Consider the following 27,296-nt stretch of genomic DNA (forward strand, 5'->3'; position numbering starts at 1 on the left):
TAGCAAGTCCTTTGTCTTCAGTCTCTTTGGCCAGCCAGTCCCAGTTCTCCCAACACCATCTTCTATCTAAATTTCCCCTCCCAACCCACTGGTGCCCAGTTCTGGTCTCCCTTTCAGGCTTCTCCTCTAACCTAAGTCTCCCTCAACCCCTCCTTTCCCTCCCTGGTTTCTTGTCCAAATCGCTTTACTCAGCCTGTGTCAGTTTGTCCTTTGCATCCCAAGTCCATGTCAACTCCCTATCCCTCTCCCTCACTGTGGTTCCAGTTTGCATGGCCAGCCAGTTCCCAGTTTCCCCTGACTCCTTGTCTGATTTCACTGTTCCCCCTCGCCGAGGGAGCTGACCACTAACATACCTTTCCAGCAGGCACCAAATACCACTACTTCTCTTGAATTTGAAACGTAATTTCCTAGTGTTTTGCTTGAATTAAAAAGCAGAAATTCTGCAAAGGTCAAAAGACTAAAAAAAGTTTTTTTTAACAACCATAATTTGCAAGGAAGCACTGTTATTTTGAGGACTGGATCAATTCTGCGTGCTTACTTTACCATCTATAGCCGATTTAAGACTTGTAGCATTTCTCTTTCTAGTTTGTCAGGTAAAGCATAGTACAGTGGTGAATATGTTACTAATAAATAGTACTCTACTTATGCTAGTGAGGGGGAAAAGATGAGTTAATTTTTAATGGCCTAAGGGTTTTATTTTGAACTTAATCATGTGCCACCTATAAAAAAATAAGCAGAATAATTTAGTCCCCAAGCTTGTGACTGACTCCATCTGGGCAGCCCCTTGTGCCTGCACAGAGCCCCATTGATTTTGGTTGCAGGATCTGGGCCTTATGTAATACTTTCCATCTCCAAAGCCTTTTCCGGGCATTAAAAATTATAATTTTATTTAATTTGCTTCTTTTTAAATCATGTGAGTGATGAGGGTATTCCGCCAATGGTCTGTACATAGCTTGAGAGAAACTTGCCTGGCATATTAGGAAAATTCCAGGAAAGGTTATCAGAGGCAAAGCATAAAACAACCCAAGGAATTTACTGAAAAGATCAAATGACACATGACTTCTAAACTTTTTATAATTGCACGAAAATTGGTTGAATGGATGTGAGCAGGTCAGTGTCAATGTAAAGTTGCAGGACCTGAATTTACACAGTTGATCACCTTACATTTTACTGAGCTTGGCAGTTTGACAAGGCTGCTACTTTACCCAGTTTCATAGACTCTAAAGTTAGAAGGGACCATTGTGATCGTGTAGTGTGACCTCTTGTACAATACAAGCCACAGAGCTTCTCCAAAATCATTCCTAGAGCAGGGCTTTTTGAAAAAAAGCTTCCAATCTTGATTTAAAATTTATCTGTGATGGAGACTCTGCCACGACCCTTGGTAAATTGCTTCAATGGTGACTTATTCTCACTGTTCATATGCCTTACTTCCAGTCTGAATGTATCTAGCTTCACCTTCTGGCCGTTGGATCATGTTATACTTTTCTCTGCTAGATAAACCACTTTTGAGGAGTTCTTTCTTGATACTTAGTGCAAACCCTGTTTGCCATCAGCAGGTTCTCAGTTTTTCTTTACCCCTTTCTACAATATTTTTTTTTTTAAGAAAAGAAGTTGGAAAATACAAGAAAAATTTCACTCTGCTGGGTGGCAACTTGTTTGCAAAGTTTACTGGTAAAGTTGCAGCTGAATGCAAAATTCCACTTTAGATGCACGAAGTGCATGGCCGTGAAAAGTGTATTTTGATTTTTCTGCCTACAAACACTCCCTCCCCAACCAATGGAAATTTAAGCAAGGCCAGAGTTTTGTAGGTCTCGTAAAACACATCATGATGAAGTCTAAATAAAATCTTTCTCTGTCGGCCTCTGTATCACCCACACTGTCCCCTCCTCTGGGAACTATCATGCCCATTTTAAGGTCCCCTAAGCTTGTGAGGACCTTAAAACACCAGTCGTGTTTGTTGGGAGTTTGTATTGCATTGTGCATCAGGAAAAGGAAGTGGGTAACATGGGAAACAAATTTGGCCAGTTCTCTTTGTGAGAGTGCGAAATTTCGTGAAGCAAATCAGAATGTCCATTCATTTTTGAATACAACCACCTTCCTTTGTATCTTTGGCCAGTCATGCAATTTAATGTGGGATCTTGTTCCATGATCCTATTCCTTTTAAAGATTTTAGTACCATAGAGCATCTGGTAGTTTTTATTTCACCTCAGAAAGTCTGTATGAGAGGTACTGTGGGGAGAATGAGGTCAGTTATTGTCATCTTCGCAGTACAAGATAAAAGGCCAGTTTTTCTGCCCTGTGTAGGTTACACCAGTGCAAAGTTGATATTAATTGCAGACCATTCTGATAGTGTGTTCCACCCACTTTGCACTCAATTGGGACAGGGACAGTGGGACTACACAAGGTGTAAAGTAGTGGTGCATCAGCACAAGAGGGTCTGAGTCTTTTCTCACTCACAAAAGAGTAAATCAGAAGTGAGAGTACAATCAAGTCCAGAAAATTCTCTTGAAAAGGCACTTGCAGCAAAGGTTGTCAAGGTAACAGCTTTTCAGGGTGCTTAATAATATAAAATAATAAGCACTTACACAACTCTTTGCAGCTCCAAAGCACATTAATTCTCCCAATATTCCTATGAGATATGTGAAGAGCATCATCCCCATTTCACAAATATGGTGAATCCACAGTAGAGAAGTTAAATGACTTGTCCATGGCCACACAGTGAGTCAGTGGCAGAGCTGATGGGGAATTTAAGAATTCCTGGCTCCTGGTTCCATCCAGAGGGAGATTCATTTGGAGGGCAGACTAGGGTCTTTTCTTCACTGCAGTGTAGCTCAAGGGATAGCTTGAGTTTTGGCCCTAACCTGATGCTTGTGGTCAAGTAATGCTGATGCTTAAGCTACTTGAGAGGAGTTAACTCAAGGGTTGATACCCGGAGCCAATACTGCAGTGAAGAAAAGCTCTTGATGACTGTCATGATGCCTTCTTTAAAGTCTTTGTATCTAGTCTCCTGCCCAGTTTATTAGGCCATTCTGCCTTGTTCCATGCTGGCCATGTCACATAATTGTTTGGAGGCTTTGTGAATACGAACATGACTGAGGACTTGTATACACTGGATTTTTTAGTCACTGGATAGCAACACTGGCCTTGCCATACCAGTGCAAGCCTCTAGTATAGACACGCCCCACTGGTTCAAGTCCTGGTTGACACCATGGGGTAAGCTGAACTAGTGCAAGTCATGATTCAATCAGTAGTGCATGGTCACACTGATGCAGCTGCCCATGGCTAATAACCTCAGTGTAGACAAGGCCTAAGATTCTGACCTACGGTAGATCTACTAGCTGGAGAGGTGATGTGACAGAAAATATTATAAGACATATAAAGGCAGCAGATGTCCCAACAATGATCCTGCTCCCGCTGAAAGCAATGGTAACACTCCCATGAACTTCAGATGAAACATTATCTGGCGCAATATGGGCTTATGTCCAATAAAAAAAAAGAGGAAAAATGGATCAGAATGAGTAATTTTAATGTATTTAAATTAAAGAATTTATTTTTCTAAAAAAATCCCCAAACAAAACCAAAACAAAACAGTGGTTTGATCTAGATACAGCAGCACTGTGACATTATTAGACATTATGTACGAAGAATTCAAGCAGCCATAGAACACAGAAGCCATTATCTTCAGTAATAACCTCAAAATGAAACTAGTTTCATAAAACAATGTTAGAATCTCCCTGTAATAAAACAACAACAAAAAACCCTTTGGATACTAGAATGATTTTTTGTGTGTGTACAATGTCAACAGCCACTAGTTCTTCTAATTGAGAACATTTGCTTTAATTTATTACAAAACTGATTTGTTGACTGAATTATGAAAGACAACTTTAACATTTCTTTAGAAGTGTCTGTTCCTCTTACAGAGACTACAGTATTAGCAGTGCTTAAAAACATTTACTCCTGGATACGCTTGTCAAATTAGATCAGAATACTACTGTGTGTGTGTGTGTTAATACCAAATGTGAATTTTAATTTTCAAAGCCGGTGAAAAGACTAGTCGTAATATGAAAGTCTGCAGTTTTACAATTTAATCATTAGTCAGATATGGGCAAATACAAGATGGTTCATGAAATTTTTAGATCTATCTACATTGCTTGGAAATGCAAAATGAAGTTTTTACATCCTCCACCTTCAAAGGAAAGGCAAAAAGTTGAGTCTTTTAGATGAGTGTCCAGTATTTAAAAAGTGCAATCAAAGGAGATTGCACTCAACACATACAATATAACTCACATGGACTGGTTAATAAACACACTGAACAGCTGTGGAATGACAAGAATGGAAAATACATTTATAATCCAGGCACTATCTGACATGTTTCTTCTTTCCTGGTAGTGATGGTTCCTTGGGGGCCATTTGATTTCCAGAACGCCTGGGATTCCCTTTTGAAGTCCTTTGATCCTAGAAATGTGATAATCTCTTTAGTTTTCATAGATGGGCCAGTGAGTTTTCCCAACGTTTGTCCAACATGCATCATTCTGATTTAACACAGCATTTCAGTTATTCAGTATCTAGGAATTCTGTCACATGTGGAACAACTGTTCAGCAGGCAAAGAGAGATTTTGAAGTTTAACTGGTGATTATTTTTTGTCCCCTCCCTCATAGATATTTGTTTTTAATATAAAAAGGGGAGGATCTTGAATGATTGCTATTACTCATTAGCTCTGAAACAAGGAAACGAACACTTTAAAGTCTATACTGTTAGCTCTGCAGGAGGTCTCGCTGCTGAAGCAAAGTGCATAAAATTTCAGCATCTCAAAGGAACTAGGACAAACTATTTGAAAAAAATCATGAACCCTTATTTATGTGAGTTGTCTCACTGAAGTTACATAGGTAAGAGCTGCTAGATGAGGCTCAATTCATTCAAATAAAAAACAATTAATATTGATACTTAGCATTTTTTTTTTTGTCTAGAGACTTCTGAGTGCTTTCCAAAGGTGGCTAGGTTTCATTACTCCTTTTATCAGACCAGGGAAGCTGAGATGCGCATAGGTTAATTTTGTTGCCACGGGCAAGACAGAGAATCAGTGGCTGGCTTAGGGATAGAACCCAGCACTCCTGACTCCAAGTATAAACAAACAAACAGGGGAAACCTGAGCCAGACACAAGGAGATCATCTTAAATCAAAAATCACTCTGCCACTGCCAATATAAGTAATGCACTGTTTAAGAGTCTCTCAGCATATGGCTCTTCCTTTATAAAAAACATCTGATAGTATTCTGCAGTAACAGACCCCAGCATGGCAGCTGATATTTGTATTACTGCAGAGTAGAGGGGCTATTAGTACAGACTGCTGTTGGCTGGCTTTAAACATCCTCTTACAGCACTGCATAAAAGCTAATAGTTGTTCTCGCTAAAGGAGGTTGCTGTCCTCCTGACACATGGGAATTTGGAATGAATAGGATTTAACCCTGTTTCCTCGGCTTCAGCCTAAGGACACTCATCGCTATCATTATTTTTTAAATGATAGGTGGAGTTAGTGCTTGTGAGAGGTCTCAAACTGATAGCTCTGTTTAGCCACAGCTTCTCTTGCACTTCCCTGCTAATGGTTCTCCACCCGGCCTGGGATAGACCAGGACCAGCTCCCAGGATGAGGGCAGGTCAATCTCTGAGTCCATTCGCTCCTTGGCCTCCCAGTTTTAAGGGCCTTCAAATGTGCCAGTGATGTTTTGGTGAAATGGGCACCTAGGCACTTATTAATGCTGTTATTTAAATTAAAGTAGCAGCCCAAGGCCACAAGCAGGACTGGGTCCCATTGTGCTAGGTGCTGTTTAAACACACAGGAAGACATGATCCCTGCCTGGAAAAGCAGACTAGCCCCGGGCAAAGAGAAGTCCAACTTTTCAAAGCAAAGAGAAGTCCAGCTTTTCCAGTGCTGTTTAGAGAATGCTCAGGAGCAGCTGATGAGCCATCTCATTTTGATCAACATATTTAACATGTGGGAGGGAGCCTTACAAACTTTGAACAACAAGAATTTGTGAACTTAAAGAAGAGAACCTTTCACATGAACACACCCACACACTAACCTAGTTCTCAAACTGTACTTAGGAGTTCATAGATACTGTATCTCCCTGTTTCTGCTTATTTTGTTTGTACTACAGAAGTTTGTTTATCTGAGGCTTCTCTACTGAAAAGGATAATAGCAACTGACTTTGAAATGTGAGACTTGGGTGGAAAAAGTAAAGATGCCAGTTGGATCTAGCTTGGAAACATGAGAGTTGGCTTAACAAAAATAGTCCCTGCTGGATATTGTGTGTTCTAATTCTATGTATACTCTGAAGAAGAAGAAAAAAGCAACTGTATCCAGTAAGATACCAATCAATCAGCAAAGTTTGGCTACATGTTTCTTACAATGAAATTGGACATAGTTACCCGGGGAGGGGAATGATCACAAGTGACTTCAAAGATTTCTTAAAAACATTCCAAATTTTCTATGAAAAACAGAGCGTCAATTGAACAAATTCCTCTAAATATCTATATTAAGTAGATCTGATTCAGCACTGCAAGAACGGTGTTCACTAACTTTCATTTGAATTCCTATTGGCTGCTTGGTTTGACCAGTTTTGTGCGTTTTTTCATTTGCATGAACAGGTTTTTGTTCACACATGTCTTAGGAATGGCTGTTTGTGCACGAACACCCTTATTTTCACATGAACAAGGTTATATGTGCAGACTCAAAAATATGTATTTGCTATTATTTTCATGTTTCAGAAGTTTCAATCATCCAAGCAGAAAGCAGAAAAAATGCCATGTGACTCCTTCACACACAACTCAAACAACCATTGAACTGGAAAGTTAATGAAGAACCCATAGACCGATGAGTAATTTTCAGCCTATCAGGAGAAGACTTAAAAATAAATCCTGTTGCAGAATTCAGAATCAGTTTGTAAATGTTTTCCAAACATTTAAAGAGCTAAATTTGCTCAACAGTCTACTCATACAAATAATTCAACCAGCTCGAATCTTGTGCACTTCCCAAAAGGATCTTTGCTCTAATTGGAATGATAACAGACAAAATGAATCTTGTGCTGGAAAACTACGAAATAACTATTTCTTTCTACTCTTTTGCTATGTGCAAACCCACCTCAGAGCTATTCATTATGATTCAGAGTACTAAACACTCTCTTGCTAGCAGTATGCTCTATCCAAAGTAGTATAAAGAAATTATAGAATCATTGAAAATCAGGGTTGGAAGGGACCTCAGGAGGTCATCTAGTCCAACCCCTTGCTCAAAGCACGACCAATCCCCAATTTTTGCCCCAGATCCCTAAATGGCCCCCTCAAGGATTGAACTCACAACGCTGGGTTTAGAAGGCCAATGCGCAAACCACTGAGCTATCCCTCCCCTCATGTTGTAGGCCTGGTTTTCAGAGGTGCTGAACCCCCATAGCTCCCATTGACTTCAGATTGAATTGCGAGTATTCATCACCTCTGAGAATCAGGCTCCATGTATTTGGGGGAGTTAGGTTGTGCAACAAATTGATTCACTAAAGTTCCATCCATAGATATCTGTGTTCCAATTTTTACTGGATCACACAAGTGAATGCGAGCACAGTGTGTTCTCAGCCGAGTCTCAAGTAGGATATTTAACACAAGTAGGATATTTAACACAAAATACTGCTCAGCTGGACATAGTAGGCAAGCGCTGTTCAGGAGACTCACAGGACGGGTGGTCAAGACTGGTATTGACTGGCAGTGTTGTGGCTACACATGATGTTCCTTCGAGCCAGGGTTATCAACTGGTCATTTAGCCTTAACAAACAGCCTTCAAGGGAGGGTTCACTGTAATTAGGTTTTTCATCTCTAATCTAAATGTGAAGAGTTAAAACAACAACAAAAGAAAATGGAGTCTTCATGGACCAAATGGTTAAAAAGGTAGAGAATGAGCTCCTCATGCATACGCTCTGCACTCACGTTTAATGATGAATATTAATATGTGACTCTTATAATGACTTTTATCCAAGAGCCTCATCACACTTTACACACATTCATGATTTAAGCCTCACAACCCCTGCCACACCCCGAGCGGCAGGCAAACATTATTATCCACATTCTTCTAATGGGAGATAGGTGCCTCTATAATGCTACAAAATGAGGGAGTAGCAGAACTCAAAACAGAACCTAGGACCATGCTCTATCTACCACTCAGTGCTCCCTTTGCTTTGCATTTGTGCTTATGAATTAACCGGTTTGAGAGAGCACTGACATACTGCGCACACAGATGAATCTGAGTGTAGTTCCGGCACGTGGAAGTCAGCCTTTCCCTTTGAAAAAACGTTTCCCCATAAGGATATTCTAGGCAAAGCAAGGAAAGTTCTACATACAAAGCTTCTCATGCACACTGGTACTGAAACAGTGAGCCCTACATTAAGCCCCAGAGATACTGAGGTTCCTCTTCGAATTCTCACCTACATTTCTTGAAATTGGGGGAAATCCACCCTGATGCAGAGGGCTCATGCAAGGCCATCCACAGAACGCAAACTTTGCATAAGGGGCCTAACACAAAGCCCACTACAGTAAGCGCACAGATTCCTGCTGACTTCAGAGGGCTTGCGTCAGAACATAAATGGAGAGTTTCACTCACACGGTACTTCTCTCTTCTCATGCCTACTAGTGAGTTGGAAGTATTACAACTAAACTGGAGACATAATTAGTCCAAATTCTCAGCATTCGCTTCTCCACATTCTTTCACCTCTGCTCAAATCTGCAGTGGCATCACTAACACAGGTGAAACTGCTGGCACTCTCCCTGTTGGATCTTTGCATGGATAAAGTGAGGGGTAAACACCCTCTGTGCCACCGTGTCTTCCCAGAACATCAGTCAGAAGGAAAAGGGAGACCATTTTTCATTACTGTTTTGGATTGTTTACAACACAGTCTTAATTACCTGTATCTCTACAAGTGATTGAGAGAACCTACAACCTTATTAGTTGACCTACGGGGTGTCTTGGCTTCTTGGCATTCTGTACTCCATGACAAACGCACATCAGCCCAGTACATACATACATAGCCCAATATCTCCATTACTGACCTTAAGTTGTTCTAGAACAGGGATCGGCAAACTTTGGCATGCGGCCCACCAGGGTAAGCCCCCTGGCGGGCTCCGGGCCAGTTTGTTTACCTGCTGCATCTGCAGATTCGGCTGATCGCGGCTCCCACTGGCCGCGGTTCACCGCTCCAGGCCAATGGGGGCTGCGGGAAGCCACGGCCAGCACATCCCTCGGCCCGCGCCACTTCCTGCAGCCCCCATTGGCCTGGAGAGGTGAACCGCTGCCAGTGGGAGCCATGATCAGCCGAACCTGCAGATGCGGCAGGTAAACAAGCCAGCCAGGGGGCTCTTACCCTGGTGGGCCTCGTGCCAAAGGTTGCTGATCCCTGTTCTAGAACTTACTTTATTTTGAGTCCTTATCATTCATGGCTTTTCCTGTAAAAAACCTTATGTACTCTGTTGCTCTTTCTGTGTTGGCCAGGGAAACCAGTTTCACATCAGCATCGGCGCCGACTCTGTGGGTGCTCCGGGGCTGGAGCACCCACAAGGAAAAAATGGTGGGTGCTGAGCATATACCGGCAGCCCCCTTATCAGCCCCTGCCCCCCAGTGTTTGCCACCTGCCAGCTGGCCCTGCTGATCAGCACCTCCCCCTCCCTCCCCGCGCCTCCTGCCTGACGCAATCAGCTATTTTGCGGTGTGCAGGAGGCTGCGGGGACAGGGAGGAAGAGCGAGGGCTCAGCGTGCTGGGGGGGGAGGGGGCGGAATGGGGCAGGAAGAAATGGGGTGTGGGTGGAATGCAGGCAGGAAGAGGCAGGGTGGGGCCCGGGAGGAAGGGGTAGAGTGGGGGTGGGGCGTGGGGCAGAGCCGGGGGTCGAGCACCTCTGGCACATTAGTAAGTCGGTGCCTGTGCACACCAGTCTAATCAAAGAAATGCAGGGCTGGAAAGGACTTCAAGAAGTCATCTAGTCTATCCTCCCATACTGAGGCAGGATTAAATATATCTAAGCCATCCCTGACAGGTGTTTGTCTCACCTGTTCTTAAAAGCCTCCAATGATGGGGATTCCAGAAGCTCTCTAAGTAACCTGTTCCTTATGGCTAATTAAACATACATGTAATTCTTGCTAGAAAGATGCTAACCCAGTTTCCCTGGGCAGCACAGACCTGGTCTAACCTTAGCGTAATGGTTTAATTCTTAGACATGACATGTCAGGCATCAGTTGTCCCAAAGGTTTAGGAAAACTCAATCAATTAAGCAACCATTGTAAAAAACATGGTCAACCAAACTATTTTACAGCAAATGTTGAATTCAGCAGATTCTGTCTACACCAGTGGGGCAAATGTTTCCCAACATCCGTTGAAATGTGTGAAGCTGTGTTTGACACTTGATGTCCTACATGGCATGTTTAAGAATAGATACACTCCTGGCATATAGTATGCTTTTGTTAACTGGTTCATAGAATGGATATTGAACCTGACTGAGCCCATCTATACCAGTGGGACAATTGTTTTAAACAATGATTTGGGGTAGCCTGAGATGATGCATTGTGGAATCAAAAAAGAGCAAATGATACTGTTTTACAATGGGCACTGAACTCAGCTAACTCTCTGTACTGGGACAGTCGTTTCATCACTGGTTGAGGGGGCCAGAAAAGAAGCCATACAGCCTAAGGGCTCTAGAACGGCTCACTTGACAGTGGACATGGGTCGGAATGGATATAATGGACGTGAACAAGTTGAGATCCAGAGCTGAACCTTCCTGGCTTGGTTCTGTCCTCTATAGCTTCCCTGGCCAGCACAGACAGGGCTATTGAGTCAATCTCCTGGTAGCTCTGTGACATAAGCAACTGTTGTAAAAGCCTCTCACTTGTGGCCTGATCCTTTATCACTGAAATCAATGGGAGCTTTGCTGTTAATTTCAATGGGTGCAGGATTTCAGGCCTTTGAAGAACTGAGGACAACTTGTCTTTCTTATCTCCCCTTGCTAACATTTGTTCTTTCTCTCATTAGCAATAGTAAAAAAAGTTTGAAGAGGAGGGCTTAAAACAGGGTTCCATTAAAAACAATAATATTGTGATGATCTAACAACAAAAATAAGTGCAAATCTCAACAGTGCTGGTCCCATGACATTACGAACTTCAGACATAGCAAATAGTATTCTTAGATGCGGCAAAGTCTTGACTACGTATTTTAGCATTTAACACAAGACTTTACAAACCAAGAAAGAGGAAAAATGTATGCAGTGTTGCTGTAAGCCAAATATACAGATGTAAAATAATTAAGAATAAATTGTGCCATAAAAATGCATGTCAGTAAAACCAACTTGATAAAGTGAAATATGAATAATTTTCTACACTTACTAAAAAGAATGATTTCTCATTTGAGGCTCTGGAAGTCTTGAGTCACATTTCTTTTAAAAAAAAGTCTTAAAACACATGGCTTTACAGCTGCTGCTCAGAAAATATACACCCCAAAGTCTGACTTTCATTTAAATACAAATGTACAAAATGTAAACTGAGACAATAGAGAAATTTACAAAACTTTTCTTTAAAAATAATAAAGACAAAATTCAGTTCTAGTATGATGCTATTTAAATACGTGCAAGTAGTCATGTTCGTTGAATTTCTATTGCAATGTTCTAAATAGACAAATCTGATTCACACCATCTTGAGTGCCACCTCCAAAAACAGACCTGAGTGGAAATTTCTTCATAAAATGTGAGGCTCCACTGGAAGGAATGGATAGAATATCTCCATTGCTGGGAGATCATTTATTTTTTTAACTCAACGGTGGATGCTCTCTCATCCTTAGAAGCTCCATAGATTATAGTGGAAGGATGCAACACGTTGTTTCATGAAAGTTGAGTTCAAACTAGCTGCTTCCGGTGGAGTTTGAACTTACATGGTTTGAATTTATGTGGTGATTTAAACTCGCCTTTGAATTCGGTGAACTCTTTGAATTGTTTTGATGCTGGAGAAAGGAGAAAACAATTATATTTATATCCCCCAAACATCCCAGACCTCCCATCTGTTTCACATTTTGGTCGTGTCATATTATCCCGCCTACTTCTGGTCTTGTAACATTGTGAAGATTTACTGAAATAAAAATTATTCAGTGTGCTTGCCCTTATTTTCCATGGGTCAGGAGAACCATGGGAGCTCTCCAGAGACACAGAGAAGACGATACACGTTAGAGGAGTCAATTCAATACAGCACAAACCGTTCTGGCCTCCTAAGCTTTGTCTTCCTCAGAGCATACCTGCTAACATTTAGGGAGACATGCCTTGTAACTCCAGTGTAATATGCTGGGTTCAAAATGTTATGTGAAAAAGTGGTCAATATTGTTCTAAAAAATAAGGCCTGTCACTCTTAAATAGGGATGATGGGTAGGTATGTCAGAGCCAACACAGCAAGAAGTGTTAGGAATGGCACATGGGGGCCCAGCATACTCCAGTGCAAAGAAGACACAGTGCTGCGCATGCACCACTGTAAAATAAGAAAACCAAGTCTCAGTCGTGAGCTCCACTCATGCAGTAGGGAGGCGAGGTGGAGAGAGACAGAGGACGTGCTTGTTTTGGGAGGGAGCAGTAGGGTTTGGGTTCATTAGCATGACTAGTTCTCCCAGCCTGGCAGCCAGCTTTGCTAATGCCCCATTCTTAGCAGGTGTTCTTTTCATGGACAGTCCCCAGTAGCCCTGGACACAAAGGAATCAGCAGGGGTGGCAGAGCTGCCCTTTGTTGGACATAGGTGCTGAGCCAGGGGTTACTAAGAGCCTGTGAGGGTGGGACTGAGACCAATGTCAGGAGTAGAAGGTGTCCTTGCTAAATTCCAGCCTAAACTACCTGCAGCCTGTTGAGGGGAACATGATAAACAACAGAGCTGGTCAGGAAATGGGATTATTTTCTGCAGAAAATTCAGATTTTTCAGCAAAATATCAAAAACTGAAATATTTCAGCCAACCCCCAAAATACTTGGATTTGGAAATGTTGCTGTGATGCCTCTTTGAGAGTCGCATTTCAGATGCCTCATGCTCCCATTCCCCTCTATGGGCCAGATTCCCTGGTCGGACAACATCTCCTATGGTCTGGGAATTCGTTTATTTAATGAAAAATTGACATTTTCCATGAAAAGCAGACAATTTTCTCTCTCACCCACACAATCATGTAACTTACAAACCCAATTTTCCATTAAAAAAACCAGCTTAGATAGAAACATTTCAACCAGCCCTAATAAATATCAGACTAGCTATGGCCAGGTCTTAGAAAGTTGGAAGTACTGAATCAAATAAGAACTCCTAGGTGCAGACACTTATTTGAACCACCTGAACATACAGAATCTTCAGAAAATTACAAGGAAACTGTGAGAACGAACCCTCCCTGGCATTTCATGTCTCTCTCGTGATGGACATACCATAAGGGCAGCATACATATCACACAGGAAAGTTCATCAGGACTCGGAGACACAGGCGCCGACTTTGCAAAGTGCCAGAGAGTGCTCGACTCCCGGCCCCACCCCGGGCCCCACTCCTGCCCCACTCCTCCTGCCCTCACCCCACCTCTTCCCACCCACTTCCACCCCCCACCCCGCGTGTGTCGTGTCCTCGCTCCTTCCCCCCTCACCCCTCAGACTTCTGCACACTGTGAAACAGCTGATTGCAGCAGGTGGGAGGTGCGGGGAGGGAGGGGCCTGCTGGCAGGCAGGTGGGAGGGAGGGAGGGAAGGGGGATTGATAGGGGGACTGCTGGTGGGTGCTCAGCACGCACCATTTTTCCTCCAAGGGGTGCTCCAGCCCCAGAGCACCCACAAAGTCGGCACCTATGCTCAGAGAGGCTCCTTCTGTTACATTTAAGATCTCACCTGACGTTTAAATATTCTATGTAGTAATCCTTTCTTGGGTGGCTCTGGGGGGTAGCTTTTGTTTAGGTCTGGTGAAATAGTACCATTTGGTCCAAACACATTTAGTTCTTTAAAACACTCTGTTTCTATCATCTGGTAAAACACAGAAAGAATAAAAAGAGATGATGCATTATTACTATTATTTATTAATATTACAAGAGACTCCAGATGCCCCAATCGGGATTAGGGGCCCCATTATGCTAAGAGTTGTACAAGCATGAAATAAAAGACAGTTCCTTCCCTAAAGAGCTTACAGACTAAAGAGGGACAAGATGTGACAGGAGGGTGTAGGAACCAACAAGGGCCAATCAGCAACAGAACACTTCTCTGGCTATTATTGTTAGGCAGTTTACTGTGGATGTAGTAGCAGAGATGGGTCTGAAGATGTACAGTCTTCTGATGGCTTGTTAAATTGAACTGAGTAACTCTAAGGTCCTAGAGTGGGAAAATCAGAGTTAACCTCACAACCAAAACACCACTTTCAGTTTCACTGGGAGCTTCCGTAACTAAGCAGTTCTGACCGCTGATGCTGTCAGCCCAAGATGACCTGACCGTAGCCACCTCGAGGAAGAGTCTCACTGTTCAAAACAGCAAGGCAGTTTAGTCAGCTTTCCCACCATATTCATCACCTCTCATGAGGTGCTGTCAGCATGCCAAGGAATCAATACAGTGTAAAAAGCATCTTTTGCCATCAAGGGTTTGAAGGGGAAAGTATATTGTGTTCAAGCAATAGCTGAACCCCTCTCTGTACTGGCAATACAACCTAACAGATGGCTTCAATCTCTAATGTATAAGCTTCTGCACTATTCCAATACGTCTTACTAAGAGAATGCCCCATTCAATTTTGCATTGTTTTTCTTTTCTATGTTGGAGAATATAAAATACGGATTGGCCTGAACCCAAAAGGCCAGTTTTGAGCCCCCTAAACCATGGGGAAGTTTATACTTGGATCTGAACTTTACAGCTGGCTCTGTTTCTACTGCAGGCAGAACAAATCCCCCAATCAAAAACCCTGGCACTTCAGAAAAGTTCAGATCCAGATTCAAATGCAACAGCTGGGGCCCATCAGATACAAAATAATGAATGAGATGAGTGTCACGGATAGAGAGCCACATTAAGGCAGAAATCCATTCCGCGGAAGTTCTTTAGAGCCGTTATCAGAACATCTCTATGGAGACCAGCAGGAGGAAGTACAGGAGGACCCTTGCCAATTTATACAAATATGCAGAATCTGCAGATACAGTCACCTGAACCTGACATCTGTGGTACTTTATAGATCTTGAAAGAGTGCGTTTGTAACTTATGAATGCATTAGAGTCTAGCAAATTACCCAGTGGGTATACATTACTGGAAGCATACAACTGCTCTTAAGCAGCCTGGGTTAGAGATTGCATTGGGGTGATATGATCATGATGTACCCTTACCTCATTCTGCCATGGAATAGATACGGATCCTGTGGAAAACTTGGAATAGAAATCATCATCTGTTTGGTCCAGGTTTACCCCTTTCACTGTGGAGAATTGCTCGATGTCTAACACATCCTTGCAGTACACGGCTCTGGGCTGTCTCGGGAGAAAAAGCAGGAGAGAAAATGTCTTTGAGTCTGGACACGTGCCTTTATTCACACACACATTCAAGTGAGAATGTCTGACCACAAGCGACTAGCCACATCCTGCCTTCCTATACTTGCTCTGCCCATGTGTTTATCGTCACAGGCTGACTTGCTTTAAGCATTTAAAGCTTCCACTTTGAAGTCCTTACAGCATCAGCAGAACCACAGTGGGCTTTAGTCATCCATGTAGCACATAGCTAAGAGGTGATGTGATGAGGACAGAAAAAATAAGATAAGGTAAAAAAAGGATAAAAAAAATAGAAGCACTGTTTTCTTTTAGAGAGGGGGACACACACAGGCCATTCAAAGACTGGAAAATCTGTACAAAATGCACACCTGGGATGGCTTTGTCTGACCCAGATGGAAGTCTCATTCTCCTCAGCCAGCTGTGGAGTTTGCAAGCTTAAAGCTTTAAAGGAATTTGAACTAAATGCTAAAGAACACAGAAGAGGTTTTGAGTTTTTCTGTTGTTTGTGTTAATAGCTCAGCTCTTTCTCAGCCGTTGGAAGCTCTCTAGAGCCATTCCTATGAACTGCGACAGTTTTCACTGCTGTATTTCTACAGATGCAAAGTCAAATACCTTGAACTATTTTACTATCGCTCTTAGCTCTCTGGAACGACTGCTACGTCACTTTGAAGAGACATTTTCCTCAGCTAACACACCAATAGTCAGCCATATTGAACAGAAAACAGAAATACTCCCTAGTGGTTACTTAACATGGACTCATTGCATGTCCGCAGAACCTACCCTAGCTGCACAAAGTTACCCTTTAATAAGGGCATAACCAAGATGCAGCTTGCAGGACTAGAGTAGCCCACCGAATTCTACAACATGATCCACTTCCATGTTAAGGAAGATAGCGTAAGTGCGGCTTGCAAAGCCTAGAGATCCCAGCATGCAACTGAGCAGTCTGGCCAAATTAATCAAAATGAAGTGCTACATGCTGGAATCTGTATTCTCTGTGTGCTGTGCCTTCTTATTAAAGATGAGGACAGCTATAGCCTACTTAATTCTCTGTGGAGGCAGTGTGGTCCAGTGGCAGAATGGGAGATGTGGGTTCTCTTCCCACCTCCATTCCTGACAGTGTGACCTTGGGAAAGTCAATTAACCTCTCTGTGCTTCAGTTACCTTCTCTGTCAAATGGTTATAACAATACTATACCTCTCTCTGTAAAGTGCTTTGAGATCTATGAATGAAGAGAGTTCTGTGAGTGCTGAATTACCTAGCTTAGATGCAGCTCTTGAGTTACCAATAAATTGCCAGCTGCCCTTAATGGGGCAAAAAATTATGAGCCTCTACTTTAGCAAACACATGGATAATAGATGCCCTCTAGCCATTACATACCACAATTAAGCTTTCAGTAGGCTCTAGCTGATCCCATATTTGAGTCCAGAATTTTCTAATTTTCTTCATGAGAAAGAAACACTAGTTTGTCTCCTATTTCTTCCCACTGAAGCAGGTCATAACACTCTGGGCTAATTGGCAGGAATAATGAGGCTACATAGTAAACTGCAAAGCCAACCAGAGCAGCTAAAGTAAACTTTTGTAGCTTTTAAACCACTTTGGTTTGATTGAGTTTGCAGCAATGCAAACCAGAGCTGCCAAACTGTTACTTTCCCTAATATGTTAAAACTACAATGTTTACTTAGAGCCATATGGGGACTTTAAGGCTAGAAGGCCTAGCCAGATAGACAGGCTGGGAAGAGGAAAATAACCATGGAACTCTGTGCATGGGGAGGAGCATGGGGAGGAGCAGTGGCGGATTAATGATTTTGCCCTAGGCCCAGAAATAATTGCCACCCCCCCCCCAGCTCACCTCCACTCCGCCTCCTCCCCTGAGCGCGCCACCAGGTCCTGCTTCTCCCCGCTCCCTGCCAGTGCTTGTGCACGAAACAGGTTCATGAAGGAGGGGGAAAGGGGGGGAACGCGGTGCACTCAGGAGAGGAGGCGGGGCTGGGGCGGGGATTTGGGGAAGGGGACCAATAGGGGCAGGAAGGAGGTGGGGAAGGAGCAGAGGTGAGCTGGGGGGGGGTGGCAATTATTTCTGGGCCTAGGGCAAAATCAATCTATAATGTATTTATCCTCACATCACCCCTCTGATGTAGAGCAGTGCGACTATTCCCATTTTACAGGTGGGAACTGAGGCCCAGAGAATGTAAGAGACCTGCCCCAGGTCAACCCAGAAGTCTCTGGTGGAGTAGAGCAGCGGTTCTCAAACTGTGGGTTGGGACCCCAAAGTGGGTCACGACCCTGTTTTAATGGGGTCACCAGGGCTGCTGTTAGACTTGCTGGGGCCCAAAGCTGAAGCCCAAGCCCCACTGCCCAGGGCTGAAGCTGAAGCCTGAGGGTGGCAGGGCTCAGGTTACAGGCCCCCTGCCTGGGGCTGAAGCCCTTGGGCTTCGGCTTTGGCCCCCTCCTGGAGTTGTGTAGTAATTTTTGTTGTCCGAAGGGGGTCGCAGTTGAGAATCCCTGGAGTAGAGAACTGAACTTACCTTGCCTAAGACTGAACCATTCTCCCTCTCTGTACAAATATACATACATGCTTAGCTGAGCTTTCTGAATCACTTATGTCTCCAAAACTGGACTGGGAATTCTGTGAAAATATGCTTCCCTATGAATTGTCTGCTACTTGCAGGAGGGCTGGTGCCAGCTGGAGGTGCTCACAAGGCACAAAAACAGGGGAGAAATAAAAGGAGTTCTTTTAGAACCTAAGAAAAGGTTGAGTTTAAGTTTGGGGCTCGGGAAAGGGTTTTATTTAAACCGGTTCACCATCCTTATCCAAAAAAGAAATGAAACAAGTCATTGCCAGCTATGGGAAATATAAGGGAACAGTCGTTTTAGAAAGACATCTAAAGAAGGGGTGCGTGCAATATATTCTCTCTAGATCCAGGCAAGTGGGGTTTTCTCTACCATATGCTACTCACATCAGGGACAAAGGGGGGGTCCAACATTCCTGCTTCTAATCGTTTGAAGTTCATACTCTTGAAGAATGGGTGCTTCTTCACTTCCACTGCACCTTCCCCCTGACATCCCAGTCTCTGCTTCACATCTTTGGTTAGTAGCTGAAACAGACCAGGCAAAATTGTAAGAAAGTCTGAAAAGCAATAGCCCTACGATGATATTTTTCCAACTGTTTGTGCTTGAATAGGGGCGTGGGAACAGGAGAATTATCATGACTTAACATTTACATTGTGGCAGAGCCTAAAGGCTAAACAGGTCAGGACTCCATTGTTCTAGGCATTGTTCAAACATATAGACAATGATCTGCCTCAAAGATTACAATCTCAATAGTAAAGGAGTACTTGTGGCACCTTAGAGACTAACCAATTTATTTGAGCATAAGCTTTCGTGAGCTACAGCTCATTCATCCGATGAAGTGAGCTGTAGCTCACGAAAGCTTATGCTCAAATAAATTGGTTAGTCTCTAAGGTGCCACAAGTACTCCTTTTCTTTTTGCGAATACAGACTAACACGGCTGTTACTCTGAAATCTCAATAGTGTTGTCCTCTATCCTATAGTCTCCTCCCACTTATTTTCAATGGGTAGCTGAGAGAAGAGGAGGTTTGACATATGCCCTATAGTCCCACATATTCTCTGAATGCTCGTTCTCAAGCTACTGTTGTTGGAATGATGCTCCTTTGTTACTTTGGCCTGTTTATCCCTACCCAATGCAATACTTTCCAGTATAGCACATAACACTGAACTTTTAAATCACACTTTTTTCGTTACTAAACCTACTGGGCCCATTCCTGCTCCCGCTGACGTCAACGGGAGTTTTCTCAACGGAGCTCTACACTGATTTACACCAGCTGAAGATCCAATATGTGTCAGTATTGGCACCGTGTCCAACCTCCATCAGCCCAAGCCTAGATTTTTAAAGGGCACCACAAGACACCATCTCTGCACTGCTACATCTGTTCCTAAATCCTGAATTCAGGCATCTTATAATGGGCTGAGGGAAGCTCACTTGCAACCCTGGAGGAGATCTGGAGAAGTCGACAGAAGAATCAGTTTGACTGCAGAGATTTCCTCTCTGCTCACAGGGATCCTTAACAAGGCAATGGGGATTGACTGAACTCAGCATAACTGGTAAATTAGATAAACATGCACAGGAAGATAACCACAGAGACATGTGTGTTAGAACCAGAGTCCATGGGGAGGCCTCTATATTTCTGATAATTGGTCTGGGGAGTTAGTTCAATGAGTGAGATATTTTGGTGCCTAATCCTTTTAAATCAAGTACCCGTAATCAATTAGAACAAGCCAATGACACAGTGTTTACTCAAACTAACGATTATTTTTTTTAGCTTTGAAAGAAAGGCAGAGCTATGTATGTAATGACGACCTTTGTGCATCAGCCTATGCCAATTACAGATGGCCTTTTTTATATGTCACTACTGTATCACAAATTTCTGACATTCTCCTGAACCGTAAAACTGACAGTGGCCTGGAAGGTTTGTGGGGGAGGGGTTGTCTTCATTCAGTTTAAGTGGCTTTTTCTTGCATGCAGGCATTTTTAGCCAAAACAGTGAAACATGAGCCACAACTCATAATAAACTGACACTGCAGTTGACTCATATAGTGAAAAATACTTCCCCTTGATAAGTCAAAGGAAAATAAATACGCAATAAAAGCAACTGATTTTACAAAAAGATTAAAGTTAGATCTGTTAGCATATCTTCTCTAGCGAATGCTGGTTTCTAACGCTGAAAGACTGGGGAGAAAATAAAAAACCTGCCCTTTTAAATGAGACGGGGATACTTACTAGAGTCAGGGGAATACCATATGGGGAATATCCGACCGGAGAGTTTTAACTAAAGACTCTCCTATGGCAGTCTGATTCCAAAAAGGCAGCCAAGACATATGCTACACGGACAAGTCAGGCTAGCAAAAGCCTTAGGTTAAAAAGGACTCTATCATGCATTAGCAGCAAGGCGTATAAGGGGTACTCCCTCCTTCTCTCCAAGCACTGAGAAAAGGAAGAAAAAACATAGGATGGGAGAGAAAGAAATACAGTTTCATTCTCAATATAGAGGGAAATTATTATACAGGAGGGTACAGCTAATAGTTCACACAGCTCAGCTGTTCTTAGAACATCTCAATCCACCAGGGGGCAACAGAGGAAAAGATAATTGCAGCAAGTACATAGCAAACATCTAGTATGTGAGCAGCATTACACTTTCAAAAGCATCAGAAAAACATGGCTGAGTAAGTAGGCAAACCCCCAGCCAAACAGACTCACTAGCACTGTGTGATTCATTTGCCTCTTCTGAGTATTCAAGCAGACCATTCCTAGTGGGTTCTGCCCCCTAAGGAGGCAGATGATCAGCAGGGACATGGCTCCGTGTCTGAGAACCTCTCTGGGGACACTGCTTCCAAAGAGGAAACAAGGAGTAGTAGTTCCCTTCCTGTATTTCACCTCTCTGTGCAGCACAACAATCACATCTTCCTCTGAACTGAAGGGTTGCTGGAGCTCCAACCCTAGGAAGGGCTGGAATGGCAAGCCTGGATGCTCAGAGAAGAAAAACCACCAGGCCTTTCTTTATCATCTCCAACTATGCCGTTCCTACAGAGGGAGTCCTACTGCAGTGAAACCCCAAGGGCTGGACATGTAGATAGGTCTTGCTCAGGCTAACAAATCACCTTGAGAAATGGCAGCCATGGTGGACTTGGACTTCTGGGTCTCCATTTGAACTGTGATGTTCAGGGTCTTGGAACTCAAGTTAGCCCTGATGCCCGGGGAACAATGTGAACAAATCACTAGTCATCTCTCCAGCCTTAGAACTGATCCAAGAGCCTCAATAATCAGCAAATGGGGATATAGCCTCCATCATCTGCTTGGGCTTTACCATGTTCCAAGAGCTAGGAAGGGGACAAATCACTCTGTGAGAGAAAGGGAAGATCTGCTGAATTTTATCATACAGCCCATTGGACTGAGAATCGGAGGATGCCCACAGGGATCACAGCACCTCAGGCCTGGGAAAGGAAGATGGGGAATCAGGAATCCTTGTTGCAGTGGGAGGGTTGTCTGGAGATGTCACGCCTAGCCGTGATGTGTTCCAGTGCCCTCTGTCTGAGTGATGGTCTCAGCTGCAGAAGCTGAAAGGACTGTTTGCTCCTGATGGAAGGTTTGTAATCTCTCCTTGGGTGCCTGGCTAATGACAGGGGTTTCTCACCCTCATCCTTGGCTTATAGGATAACATTTCCTAAGGCTTCTCCAGTTTGCTCCCTGCATGACACCAACAATTTGGTGGTTTGCCTTCCACTGCCTGATCCATAAATGGCTTGTCACAAACCTAGTCACAAAGAGTATCCAGGGACAAGTCTGATATCAAAGCCACTGGCTCCTGGTCGTTAGCCTCTGAGAGGGAGCCGATACACAACTGAATAGCTCAAGTAAGAGATGCCGAATCAGCAGAATTTTAGTGTGGCAGAGGTGTAATTGCCTTGCCAGGAAGACTGAATCTGGCAATCACCCCCCAAAATGATGACCAATTAATTCACAAGGTCACCAATGACAATGTTAACCTTTGGGATGGTGACAGTCTGATTTTGGCACTGGGACTGCATGGAACCTTTGAGACAGCTTAATGAGCCTCAGACTTATTTATTAGCTCCTCTCAATCTAATCACCTTCAAAGCTCTTTTGAGGTGGTGGAGGGAGTTTGAAGGACAGCATCTATTTGTTGTCTCACCATTCTATGTGCACAGTAGGTTCAAGTGGTCAAGGTTCAATGGTTACCTGGTACAATATCATGCTGAAACAGTCCAGGGGAAAGAATCTTTTCTGGCACTCTTCCGCTGGATCAAAATCAGACAACTTGCCTTGCTCAGATGAGAGGCAGGAAGGAAGTTTTGCTTTTGATGGCTTGCAGGAGACTGTGAACTGGGATGTCTTGGGGCATGTTTCTCTGCATTTGTGTTTTTTTAACCACAGCAGGTTTCTAAATTTCACCCTTTATAGGGAAAGCTCATTGAGGTCGATGGCCTAAAGAGTTTCCCATCTGAGTCCGACTTTTCTCCAGCCAGTTTCTGTAGCTCCTGGGCAGAGAGGAAAAAGACCATATCCACTTCCTGCCTTTATGCTGAAGGGTCCTGTCCTCCTATGAGAGGAGAAATCTCAGCGCAGAAGGCTCTCTTTTACTCTTAAGCTTCTGCTGGTTCTTGGGCTTTACTTTGGCTGACTTTTTCCTGGAAAATGTTTTACTGATGTTCAGAAGCGTTCAGGGCCAGCACTGCTGACAACTGAGATGCAGTGGGCAGGGGTAGAATTGGAGCAGCCTGTGTTAGATGGAAGATGCCTGCAGCTCTTTCTCAGGATGGAGGGAAGACAAAAGGGCCCCACTGCTTTATTATAGTTTCCAATAGTCCTTGCAGAGCTTCGACCTCTGGGTTGGCTGGGGATATTAACTCAATCTGGGAATTGATCCTCGTCTGGCAGAAAATGTTCAGGCTGCTGTTTGGTACATGCGGTCACAGGGTGTGTTGGCTGAGGCTGGGTGGGGAGACCTGAGTGCCACAGCGGTGTCCAGGAGCCAATTTGCAACAACCTTTGATGCGGAAGCCGGTCTTTGGAGCATGCGTGGAGTTGGCAGCTGGTGCATTGCTGCTTCTGGCTGCAGAGGCATAGGTGGAGCAGGCAGCTGGGAGTTGGCTGAAACCACTGGTCACTGCACAACGGTCTGGCCCCTGTTGAGACACTGCCTCACAAGACACACTGAGCCTGGATCTGAAGTGCCAACAACTGTTCCTCCAGCTGGGGCCACTGCCTGGAAGCTGCTTCTGTTGGTGCAGTGGGGTCTGTTTGAGAGGAGAGTGCACTTGCTGGGGGGAACTCCACCTGGACACAGAAAGGGCAAGATTCTCCTGCCTGGCTCAGCTACAGGGAACCAGCACTCATCTCTCTGCCTTTGCCTGAGGCCTGTATGCTGCTGAGCAAACTTCTTAAAGAGGCCGTGAGTCCCAGCAGGGACAAACCTGGAGCCATATGGAAATTCTATAAGGACTTCCCAATGCTCTGTAGCTCAGGTGAAGTAGGAGACTCCTTATCTGCTGCTGCTGGCAGGAAGCAGAGTGGACTGGGGAGTTTTGTAGAAGGAGGTGGCCCATTACTCCACAGGCATTGACAGGTCCTCCTGCTTGCTGAAGCTCCAGTGGGCTTTAGCAATAGTCAGCCTGGATATGAGACTGAAATGTCCATCCCATGTAGACATGACCAGGAACGGAGATGATGACTGTGTATTTTGAGCTGTCTCTATAGTTTGCAGAGGGTTTTCTTTTTAAATGTTAAATTTGCAAAAGATGCATTTAATATGAATAAGGCACAACAAAAGCGAATGCATCACTATTGATGGCAAGGCCTCTTGGGACATTAGCCAAATGACTGGAGCAATTGTACTTTAATCTAATTCAGAGCCTATCGTCTATGAACAGAGCTACAAGTCAGAAGATCTCCTAGAGACCCTCACGCCAACCAGTGAAGTTGATCCTAAGCAGCAATACTTTCCATCAGGATGACACAGGCACAAAGTGGGATGGCAAGGGTGTAAGTGAGGGCAGCATTTAATCCACAGTGATTTACAATCACCAGCATAGGGCTATCACGAAGTGGTCTGAAATGGCAATGTCACACTACTGCTAATGCTCCATACTTTGGTACAAAGGATTCTCTGATCCTTTGATGTCACAAATTCAGATCTCAGTTAGGGATTCCAACTCTGTAATGTCAGAGACATTTTCTGTGTAGTTTTCCCCTCTACAGGAAAAGAAACAACTGGACCAGGGATTGTCAAATCAATCAACCCACAACCCCCTTATACATTTATGGATTAAATATGTGTTAGGAGATTCAATCTGTCAGATTCATATCATACCACATGACAAAAAAAAAGCCTTTCCATCCTAAAATGACAGGAATAAGGGAAGCAATTTATGGGATAATATGGAAAATGCTGAGCAGGGTGGGGAAACAGCACAAGGAGAGTCACAACACTCGTTAGGTCAATTAATATAAGGGGGCCCATTAGATTAATTTTGGTCTCAAAATGGAAACCAGCACCCAAAGGAGAGACTTTGTTTTAACTAACTTTATTAAGGTTAGAAAAATAAGACACCGTGCACGTGGTCGACACTCAGTGAATGAACCATACTGATACTGATTGGGTTAGGTAACAAAGAGGCAGAGATAAATAAAACATTGTATATTACACCAACCAACGTGCATGATGTCCCAGGTCCCATCAACCTGGAGGAGACTCAAAAGTCTCTCTCACAGAGTTAAAGGGGACGTTTTGTGATATCTGAGAGTTCAAGATCTCATTATGAGGTATTATTATTATGTATTATTATTCATTTTGAAGAGTGCCCTAAAGTGTGTGAAGTGCTTCCCCTGATGGGTAAAAGAGATTATCACTGACACCCGCTACGTCCAACTGCCCCTTGACCTAATCTAGTTTTATTGGCTGATTTCTGATAGGCATGACATCAGGGACGGGACAATTCTACCACCAGTCCACTAACCCTCACCTAGCTCTCCTCAGCTTTAACTTTTTGTGGACAGTGGCTACATTATTTTACTCTGAATGACACTTTTTCCCACCATGCTTCCAGCCCTATAACTAGGTGCAGAAACAGAAGTAAAAATCATTTTTGTCTCCTATCCATTTCTTTACAACAGGCTGGAGGTTTCTGTTTGGTGTGTAATGTAAACTTAATGCTGGCATGGCTCATGAACACCACGTTGCCACCAGAAGGCTTTCCCCCTTGCCTATCATTAGTTGAAATGGGGCTTGTCAGGAGAAGGCAGGCTGTTTGAATGCATGAAACCATCATTAAGGAATCGCCTACTGTCCTTTACCCTTGTACTCAACTCCTACTGACATCAGTGGGGAGTTCTACTCGCAGATCAAAACAGCATATGGCCTCAAGAATCTATCAGGAATGATGCCCGTTAATTACCACTCCATGAGATGAGGCACTGGGTTAGTGCGCTGTGAGTGAATGACTTGCACTCATGATGCTTGCCGGTGGTGCTGTTCTTAGTTTGCTAGGAGACCTCAGTAGCTCCTATCCAGTCCACCAACCAGAATGATATTAATACACTGCTTGCCTGTGTGTTGCATAAGGTATTGGTGAAGCTTGCGCTATTTATTCACTAACCTTTCCTTTTCCTTCTGTTTCTCTGCTAGTTTGTATTACCCTGCAGGACACCACACTAGAAAATCAAGGCTAAGGCAACACTCCTTTCCAAATTAAAATTTGGCCTTTCGAAGCCCTGTGCTGGAATGGCATTGATTAACTCTTACATGGTTTGGGGATTTCCCATGTGGTTTGGGGATTTCCCTTACCAGCAATGGCCATGGTTCTAGAAAAGAGCACTCCCAGCTGAAAGGGTAACAAAAGACATTTTAAAGGACAGCCCAACGGTGATTTAACAAGCCGGTCAGCATGGCAGCCCTAGGGATAAGTGATAGTAAAGGGAGCAAGTTGGGGGTGGGGGGAAGGGGTTTACAACACTGTCATAATGTAATCTAGGTCCTGAGTACTCTCAGCTCTCATGGAAGACAATGGCAGTTAAGAGTGCTCAGGTCTTGCATGAGACACTCAAGAGTCCTGCAGCACCAGGCCTTTCTTCCCACAAGGTTCATAAAAGCCACAAGGTACATTCTTGGCTAAAATCTGGTGTTCAAAGTCTCCTGAATCCATGAAAATATAGCTACTACTCCCCCATCCAAAGAAGATTAGCTAAAATCACGCTGATCCTCAAGAAACTCAAACCAGCATTGAAAAAAAAAACCCAAATAAACCCACTCAACACAATCTGGACGAACAGTGGATGCAAATCTCCTGGTAATGGACTGGTGGGGTTAACCCTGCGTTCTGCAGCCCTCTGAGTTGTAGTTTGTGGGCTACAGCCTGCTAACGAATCGACCACAGTGAGTTGTCAAATCCCCTTACCATTTTACAGACAGACTTTGCCTCCTCAGAAAATTTATGGGAGTACACCTCTTCTGTCTCCAGGACTCTCCTGTCCACCTCTTCTCTCTTTACCTTCTCTTTCCTTCCACGAAAGGGTGATTGTCCAGCAATCATTTCATAAATGAGGCAACCTAGCCCCCAGTAGTCAGGGCTGAGGGTGTATCTCTGATTGTTCAAGACTTCTGGAGCTGTGAGGGACAAAGACACATCTTGTGAAAACACTTAATGTTTCTACAGAAAAATAATTCAACCCCCCTAGCCCTCTTATTTCAATGACTGAATATACAGCTGGAGAGAACTGTGGGGAAAAATATAAGAGTCCCTCCTGGCTTCTACTAGCTGAGTTACAGAAAATACAGAATACAGCTATTCATGCAGAAGCATATATAAAAATACAGCTGGGGTTTAAAAAAACAACAACAAAAATCAGTGGAAGCCAAATATTTTTGACTAGCCCAATCTTGAAAGTTCATAAAGACTTTACATTTAAAAAAGAAATGACAAACAAACATTATTTAAACAAAAACAAAATTTCCTAAAAAGCAAATTCTGTCCTTTGGATCAGTTTGTGTATATATTTTCATTTAAAATACAAACATCTACTGTGTGCTGTATATATACTCACTCTGCATACAGTCACTTTCCAACAGGTATGTTTACTCTCTGAACACAAACACATGGTCCTGAGCTACACACAGATTTGCATCAGGATAGCTAAAGATGTGCTTTATAACTTATTTAGTTACTTAGATGCAAGTCTACCTATGGAAT

General features: G+C 43.5%; 1 protein-coding gene across 4 annotated transcripts in view; it reads right to left on the reverse strand.

Moving 5' to 3' along the window:
• Window positions 1-3,569: 3,569 nt before the first annotated feature.
• Window positions 3,570-27,296, reverse strand: part of GRK5 (G protein-coupled receptor kinase 5) — a 229,891-nt gene continuing 206,164 nt past the window's right edge. For 3 of the 4 annotated variants that reach the window (XM_074959250.1, XM_074959249.1, XM_074959251.1), the window contains 6 exons: window positions 26,505-26,713; window positions 18,473-18,610; window positions 15,360-15,497; window positions 13,897-14,028; window positions 11,943-12,011; window positions 3,570-4,455 (listed from right to left, as the gene is read on the reverse strand). In XM_074959250.1, coding sequence (XP_074815351.1) covers window positions 4,360-4,455; window positions 11,943-12,011; window positions 13,897-14,028; window positions 15,360-15,497; window positions 18,473-18,610; window positions 26,505-26,713 — 782 coding nt within the window. In that variant the 3' untranslated portion in view covers window positions 3,570-4,359. Of the gene's footprint in view, window positions 4,456-11,733; window positions 12,012-13,896; window positions 14,029-15,359; window positions 15,498-18,472; window positions 18,611-26,504; window positions 26,714-27,296 lie in introns of all 4 variants that reach the window. The other variant, XR_012640339.1, reaches the window with a different exon arrangement.

This window comes from Natator depressus, chromosome 7, assembly GCF_965152275.1.
Source record: "Natator depressus isolate rNatDep1 chromosome 7, rNatDep2.hap1, whole genome shotgun sequence".
NCBI lineage: Eukaryota > Metazoa > Chordata > Testudines > Cheloniidae > Natator > Natator depressus.